Below are 9,005 nucleotides of genomic sequence, written 5' to 3'. Positions count from 1 at the left end.
TAATTGCACCCAGCATTACATTGTACTCTGCGTGGCATAGTAGCTGATGTGTGTAGTTGATGAGAAGACTTGCGAAATGTGTTTTTTTCTGGAACTATAACTGGATGTTTTTTAGAAGACAATCATTCTCTGGGGTAGTATGATTTCTGGGCGATTATCAAAAGGCAGTTTTTAGTTTTCTCAAGTTCCAGAGTAGAGATGTCAAAATTAGGGCGAGAACAAGGCTTTTTAAACACTCGTAGAACGTAGCTTATTACTCGTAAAGCGCGAGAATATGAAGAAAATCTTGAAATCAAGCATTCATTTACAGTTATATGGAAGTTAGAGGATTTCTTTGTTTCAAGATCCGTTGGCGCAAAAGTTCTGGGCTCAGGCCACTCATTTTCAGGGGTTCGTAGCCATAAAGGTCCAGTCCACCATAGACTATTTTGAATCACATATTGTGGTAAGCTGCCACGAGTACCCAAGTCCGCTGGGTTATCTTCTGTCTTAACGTGTTTCCAATTTGTAAAAGGTTTGAATCTGCGATACTCGGTTGGCAACAAATGTCTTAAGTGCTTGCGGAGATTTTTGAAGCCATCCTAGCACTATCGACGAATCAGTCCATAAATGTAACTCAAATTCTCAAGTCAAGGATTCCATTCCCACTTTCACTAAGTTGGTGAGTAACACAGCTCCACAAAGTTCAAGTTTCGGTATTGTTGTCTTTTTAGTAGGGGAAACTCTTGTTTTGGCGACCAGTAAGTTGCTGAAAAAATTACCAGAATTTTAAATTCTAAGGTAGTGTAGGCAATATGCTCGCTCAGAGGCATCGCAGAAGCCATGAATCTGGACTTTTGATGCTGGTGAATTGTCAACCCATCTTTGTATTTTAAGACTTAAAAGGTTTTGCAAATTCTTCCCAAATGACTTCCGCTTTTCCAATAAATGCGGTATTAGTTTCCCAAAGCTACTGCATCATTAATTTAGCTAAAATCACGATTGAACCAAGCCAACCTAGTGGATCGAAAAGACGAGCGACAACTGAGAGTATCTGTCGTTTGGTAACAATCGCAAAATCATCTATAGGCCCAAAAACCTAGAAAAAATGATCATATTTCGCGTTCCAGCGAATGCCCAAAGTTTTAACTGTGCTTGAATCATCCAAATTCAAAAAGTCTTCGTCAAGAAGATCCTCCCGGGCTACATCTTTCAAAAGGAATTTGTGGTTCGCAGAGATCTTTTTAAATGGAAATGACGCTGAAGCTAAAGTTTGCATAAGTTATGCCTGTTTCTCCTTAGCTTCTTCCAAACGATATCCTCCTGAAAGAACGTCGTCGACGTAAATTTCATTGTTCAAGAGATCTGCTGCTTTTTGACTTGATATTTCACAATCACTGCCTAGTTGTTTTAAAGTTCTTATGGCGAGAAACGGCGCGCAATTAATTCCAAACGTAACTGTTTTTAACTCAAACGTCTTAATAGCCTCATCAGAATTAGGACGAAAGAGAATTCTCTGGTAAGCTCTATCCGGTTTTTGCACAATGATCTGGCGATACATTTTTTCTATATTACCAGTGAATACAAACTGATAACATCGCCAGCGTAATATGATTTTTACGATATCTGTCTGAAGTATAGGGCCGGGGTATAAAACATTATTTAGAGAAAAACTACTACTGCTTCTTTTAGATCCATTAAAAACAACTCTTACTTTGGTGGTTTTACTCTATGGCTTTACAACCGCATGGTGGGGTAGAAAAAACGAGTTTTGTTTATCTTCATTATTCTCGAAACATGTTACCTCTTCCATGTGATCAAGAGTAATATATTCTAGTAAAACCCGCTCATATTCCATCGTCAAGTATGGGGTTTTTCTTAAGGTGCTCTCCATACGATGATATTGCGCTAGGGCCATGTTTCTGGATGGGCCCAGAACACTGTCTCAGGATATTCTTTGCGGAAGGGTAACCGCACAACATATCTTCCATCTGGCTGTCGATAGGTTGTCTGACAATAGAACTCCTCGCAATAGTCATCCTCCGCGGAGATTGGTTTTAGGTGTTCAACTTCTTCGATTTCCCAAAATCGCTTAAGTTGAGCTGTCAGTGCGGTATCAGCTGATTCTTTGACTGAAGTTGAGAATATATTTATGGTATCGCTTGGTAGGGGGCAGACAAGTACCAGCCGAAGTGCGACTCTCTGGCCTCTAAACCATTTTCACGATATGATAGAACACCATTCAAATTAATAAGCGGCATGTAGTCGCTACCTATAATCATATCAATCACAGCTGGTGTGAAAAAGTTCGGATCAGCTAACTTTATATTTTTGAGGTTTGGTAAATATTAAACTCTTATTTTTTCTTGAGGGAAAGAAATGGGAAAGCTTGGGAACTGCGATCGATCGAATTCGAATTCTGAAAGAGGAATGAGTGGATTCTACGTTGATACAACACTGTTGACTCGAATTTCCAACCACAGTCCCTCCTATCCCCGAAATTTGTGTATGATGACAGTCCGTTGGTAGGTTAGGTTAGGTTAAAGTGGCAGCCCGATTAAGATTCAGGCTCACTTAGACTATTCAGTCCATTGTGATACCACATTAACTAAAAGTACCTATTACATATGGGCACTTCTAGTTTTAACCGCTGAACCTTCTTGATTATTTTTCTTTGTTGAACCAACCAGATTGTTCCAAAAACATTAGCAGACTGCTTAAGTTAACGTTTTCCAGATCCGCCAGTAATCTGAAGCTATATGCTCCTAAAAGTTGCTTGCGCTTTACACAAAATGCAGGACACTCACACAGAGGTGTTTTATTGATTCCTTTTCCTCCGCATCATGACAGCTCATACAATAGTCATTATACTTCGCACCAACAGTTTTTGCAAAATCGCCTATCAGGCAGCGACCCGTTATAGCAGATATCAGGAGTGATATCTGACGTCTCGAAAACATTAGCATATCTAGTGTGCGGTTTAAGTTGAAATGGGGCATATTTGATTGGTGTCGTTACAACCCTTGCAATTCTCCCATCGAACATTTGCCATCATAACAGCCTTCTCACGCAGCATGAGCTTGCAGGTAGCTAGGGGCATACCAACAAATTCTAGTTCCCCTGGAATATGTAAGGTAGTCCCTAGCCTTGCCAACTCATCCGCTTCGCAGTTCCCCGGTATGTTCCTATGGCCAGGCACCCATATTAGGTGAATATTGTACTGCTCAGCCATCTCATTGAGAGATTTGCGGCAATCGATGGCCGTTTTCGAGTTGAGAAACACAGAGTCCAAGGATTTTATTGCAGGTTGACTGTCTGAGTATATATTAATGTCCACATTTTTTGGAACATTACTTCTCAGCCAATTCGCCACCTCTCTTATTGCTAATATTTCAGCCTGAAAAACACTACAGTGATTATGTAATCTTTTCGCTATTTGAAGTTCCAGATCATTAGAATATACTCCGAATCCCACTTGTCCATCCAATTTGGAGCCATCAGTGTAGAAATCTATATATTCTTTATTCCCCGGGGTCTGTGTGCACCACGCCTCACTGTTGGGGATTAGAGTCTCAAACTTTTTGTCGAAAAGTGGACTCGCCAAAGTGTAATCCACTACGTTAGGCACATCTGGGATTATTTTGAGGACCGAACTGTGACCGTAACTTTTTTCCAACACAGCGATAGCTCGCGCAACCGCACAGCCGTTGTTGCAGCTGACTGTTTGGCCAAAAATGTCTAAAGGCAATAGATGCAGCATGGCATTAAGGAAATGTGTTCCTGTCTTGCTGAATGCGCCTGAGATACACAAACACGCCGTACTTTGTCTAAACTTGTTGGCTGGTGAAGTGCCGGCCACCAGACTACAACACCATATAGCATTATAGGTCTAACCACTGCCGTGTATAGCCAATGCACAATTTTTGGTTTTAGTCCCCACTTTTTTCCTATTGCCTTTTTGCACGAGTACAAAGCTACAGTTGCCTTTCTCGCCCTTTCTTCAATATTAAACTTAAAGTTCAGCTTCCTGTCCAAAATAACGCCAAGGTATTTTGCAGACTCACCAAAGGGAATTTCAATACCCCCTAAGGAAATAGGCCTAACCGTGGGAGTTTTGCGATCCTTGCAGTACATGACTAATTCTGTCTTTGCAGGATTTACCCCAAGACCATTGTCTTTCGCCCATTTCTCAGTCATCCGGGGGGCCCTCTGAATAATATCTCTGATTGTGGATGGGAATTTTCCCCTGACTGCCAGAGCCACATCATCTGCGTATGCCACCACTCTTATCCTTTCTTTTTCTAGAGTAACCAGAAGGCTATTTATAGCAACATTCCAAAGAAGAGGTGATAGAACTCCTCCTTGGGAAGTGCCTCTGTTCACATACCTTTGTATGTTTGCTTGTCCTAGTGTGGCTAAAATGCGTCTCTTCCTTAGAAGTTCGTCTAACAGCCTAAGTATACCTGGATCAACATTCAGAGTTGTCAGTCCATTTAATATCGAGCTCGGATGGACGTTATTGAACGACCCTTCGATGTCTAGAAATGCCACGATTGTGTATTCTTTGACAGATAGTGAGCTTTCAATAAAGCTGACTAGTTCATGTAATGCGGTCTCAGTAGACCTGCCCTTTGAGTATGCTATGTTGTATGACAGCAAACTTGAATCGACGCTAGTTCTAAGATAAATATCTATCATCCTCTCCAGAGTCTAAAGTAGGAATGAGGATAAGCTGATTGGTCGGAAATCCTTCGCACTCGAGTGAGAGGCTTTTCCCACTTTAGGTATGACTTTTGATTCCCTCCACATTCACATTCAAAACAATGAATTCGGATCACACCTTAATAAGTGGTGCAAATTCATTACAACGGTTGTTGAAACGGTTGACATTCGTTCTATGACAGTTCATATTACATTCATCGCTTCTCCAATCAATCAATTACTATTTTTTATTCAACAAAATCATAAGTTCAACCACAGCTTTATTTCATAAATATCAGACTTCTACCACAACCCAAGTAATTACCTACACAGTGTAATTTCAAAGTTACACATTTCATTCAAGTAATATTTTATTCGGAGCGGAGCGGTTTTTCATTCGGAAACCGCTCCGCTCCGGATTTTAGAAATGCCGCTCCGGCAAAAAAGGGCTTGCTCCGCTCCGCTCCGTATCCCCGTTTTAAATACATGAAATCTTTGACCTCACGTCAATATTTTTTTTCAGCGTAGTTTTGCTGCAAGTAGAGAATGCTGATGAGGAATGTGGTAATTCTGAAACAGCTGTACATCCAACCATCTTGCAGTCTATAGGGTTTTGCCCAAATAAATTTGACAATCATATTTTTCCTCTGTTGGTTAAGCTACACTTGTAGTTTAGTCAATGCACGGTTTTAAGCTGAAATCAAAAACAACAATAATGACTGGGAAAATTTTCTTAAAACAAATCGGAGATGGGTTTATATGTAGGTGCTAACAGGTTGGCTGATAAGTCCCCGGTCTAACAAAGAAAAGCACTTTTTTGTCAAAATTCGTTTTTATTATTCTACATGGTTCCCTTCAAGAGCGATACAACGATTATAACGACCTTCCAATTTTTTGATACCATTTTGGTAGTACTCCTTCGGTTTTGTCTCAAAATAGGCCTCAGTTTCGGCGATCACCTCTTCATTGCAGCCAAATTTTTTCCCTGTGAGCATCCTTTTGAGGTTTGAGAACAAAAAAAAAAAATCGCTGGGGGCCAGATCTAGAGAATACGGTGGGTGGGGAAGCAATTCGAAGCCCAATTCATGAATTTTTGCCATCGTTCTCAATGACTTGTGGCACGGTGCGTTGTCTTGGTGGAACAAACGCTCCAATAACGCCATATAATAGTCACTGTTGATGGTTTTTCCCTTCTCAAGATAATCGGTAAAAATTATTCCATGCGCATCCCAAAAACAGAGGCCATTACTTTGCCAGCGGACTTTTGAGTCTTTCCACGCTTTGGAGACGGTTCACCGGGCGCTGTCTACTCAGCCGACTGTCGATTGGACTCAGGAGTGTAGTGATGGAGCCATGTTTCATCCATTGTCACATATCGAAGGAAAAACTCGGGTGTATTACGAGTTAACAGCTGCAAACACCGCTCAGAATCATCTACACGTTATTGTTTTTGATCAAATGTGAGCTCGCGCGGCACCCATTTTGCACAGAGCTTCCGAATATGCAAATATTGATGAATGATATGACCAACACGTTCCTTTGATATCTTTAAGGCCTCTGCTATCTCGATCAACTTCATTTTACGGTCATTCAAAATCATTTTGTGGGTTTTTTGATGTTTTCGTCGGTAACCACCTCTTCCACTGAGTTCACCGTCCTCCGTGCTCATTTCACCACGCTTGAATTTTGCATCAATTATTGTGGATTTCCCTGGGTCAGAGTCCGGAAACTCATTATCAAGCCAAGTTTTTGCTTCCACCGTATTTTTCCCCTTCAGAAAACAGTATTTTATCAAAACACGAAATTCCTTTTTTCCATTTTTTTCACAATAACAAAATGTATGTAGTTAATGGTTTCCACTTTGTGATCCTATTTGCGGAATTTTGAACGAAGTTCGTTCCTTGCTGCCTGTAACATATACCCCAAACACATTTTGCTTCAAGCATATATATTTTCAGGATTGGTGCAAACAAAATATTGTTTGTATTGTTAAAACATATTATGTTTCACATTAAGGCATACACTGGTAGTACAAAATTTTAATGACATTTTCTTTGTGTGGATATATTTTTAAGGTGCCAATTGGTTACGTCCATTATTTTACTTGCAGCATACTCTCTAGGTCTCTCATTCTAAACACATATGTGTTTATAGGCTATTTCCAAATTAATATATGTTTGCATCTAAGCATGTTATATTTACAAACATTTTATGTTCTAACATATTAACATATATGTCCCAAACATGTTATGCTAGTTTATGAACATTATATGCTTGCACTTAAAAATATTGTGTTAAAAAAATTTGAGTTCCAAACATATAATTTTTACACCCTAACATATGAAAAACAGTCTTTTTTGCCCGTGTATGTACTGACCCCCAGTGGCAAAAATGGAATCCGCCATATCTTCGTCCAAAAACACTGCTTGAACTCATTGCATACATCAAAATGTATGTAATGACTTCCACTTAGATGTCCCATTTCCGGAATTTTGAACGAAGTCCGTTCCTGACTGCCACGATAGAATCTATGTACTGACCCCCAGTGGCAAGAATGGAATCCGCCATATCTTCGTCCAAAAACACTGTTTGAACTCATGGCATACATCAAAATGTAGGTAATGACTTCCACTATGATGTCCCATAAGCAGAATTTTGAACAAAGTCCGTTCCTGGGTTCCATAGTAGAATCTAATAAAAAATAATACTTTTTTAAAGTTATCTGCGTTGCCTATGCGTTGATTAGCGGTTGGGAGAGAGTTCCAAAGACGAGTAAAAAATTTTAGTAAAAATTTGCAATTCAGAAGCAAATAGTGGTTACGATTTGTACACAATAAGTACACGTCTACTTGATCTTCCGAATTGTAATTTCATATAAAGATAACTTGGAGTTTTTGTATATATCAGTTTATGCATCACGATGAGTGCTTTTATATTCATATAATTTACAATATCGACTCCGTATAAGCTCTTGCGGAAAGCTGAAGAGCTTTCGAATCGTTTAAGACCGTAAATATATCTTAATATGGATTTATATGTTGATTCGAGACGATGTTTACTGTTAACATCAGTTTTACCAAAGAGTTCACTGCCATACAACATTACACCCTCAAAAAAATCGCTTCTCTAACAAATGTTCCAAACATATTTTGCAGGAAGCACATATATTATTGGATATTGCCGACACATTATTATGTTTGTTTTATGTCGACATATTATATGTTTGGAAGCGTTTTGAGCCCAAAAATATTACATGCTTGGAGGAATTTTCTCCCCAAGAAGATTGTGCTCATTCCAATCTTCTTGGAAAGAACCGTGCAATTTGTAAGCCAACACACTACCACTGGGCTACGTAGCTGTTATAGTCACCAATATACAATTATCGTTATAAATTAAATTTATATAGCACAGTTTGCAGCGCCCACGAGCCGATGCAAACAAAACATTATTCAACAGAAATACATATTTGTTGACAACGTTGAGCAGTGGTTAGCATGTCCGCCTTGTATGCAGCACGTCCTGGGTTCAATCCCTGCTCCAACAATTTGGCAACAAAATAATGGCTTTGGTATAAAAGTTTGAAATTTTCGAAGAAATTCAAAAACTCTTCCAAAAGAAGAACGTGAATTCGAGTATAAACATACATAATTTTACAATATACATATACATTTATTTAGGCGTGAACTATTTGTACTAGCATTTAACACCATTTTAAATGAATTTGAAATATCTTGTATTTTGAAATACAAATAAATACGAATAATTTTGTACTTAATTTCATTTTTACCTTTAGGGCCGGAATTCAGTTGGCATTATCACGCTTAAATGGCCATGTTTTCACGTTTGGTTTTCTTTAATAATTAATTTTAAAGCAAATAAACTTTTTCAATTGTTGCTTTGGATCGAGTTTTGCCGCTAAAATGGAAAATAATTTTAGCGGCAAAATTCGAACTTAATGCCCGCTTTTATTTTTGAAAGTGTACGTACACTCATCTTGGACTACTTATTAATAAAGAGGAACTAAACATATTTTTTTTTTGAAGATCCCTTTGTAATTTTTATATATTTTCCACTGTTTTTTTTTTTTTTTTTAATTTCCATTCTTGCTAAATATTTTGTACTCGTCGTACGTTCCGATTTCTTTTGACGAACAAAAAAAAAATGTGCCCATAATGCCAAAATGATAAACAAAACACATGTCCACACATACTTAAATTGATTTTAAATGTCTATTCTCCTGGTTCCGATTGTCTATTCTCTTTAGACTTAATCATAACCAATTTTTGGCGAAGCCTTACATGGCAAGCATATAATCAAAACAAATG

At 38.6% G+C, this 9,005-nt stretch overlaps 1 protein-coding gene across 1 annotated transcript; it reads right to left on the bottom strand.

Annotated features, from left to right (window-relative positions):
* Positions 1-1,261: 1,261 nt before the first annotated feature.
* LOC142235422 (uncharacterized) lies at positions 1,262-1,897 on the bottom strand. The gene is made up of 2 exons (XM_075306674.1): positions 1,784-1,897; positions 1,262-1,609 (listed from the first exon to the last, which is right to left on the bottom strand). Exons 1-2 carry the CDS (start codon positions 1,895-1,897, stop codon positions 1,262-1,264), a joined length of 462 nt encoding a protein of 153 aa, XP_075162789.1.
* Positions 1,898-9,005: the final 7,108 nt, after the last annotated feature.

Source organism: Haematobia irritans, chromosome 4, assembly GCF_050003625.1.
Source record: "Haematobia irritans isolate KBUSLIRL chromosome 4, ASM5000362v1, whole genome shotgun sequence".
Lineage (NCBI taxonomy): Eukaryota > Metazoa > Arthropoda > Insecta > Diptera > Muscidae > Haematobia > Haematobia irritans.
This window is presented reverse-complemented; position numbering and strand designations above follow the sequence as displayed.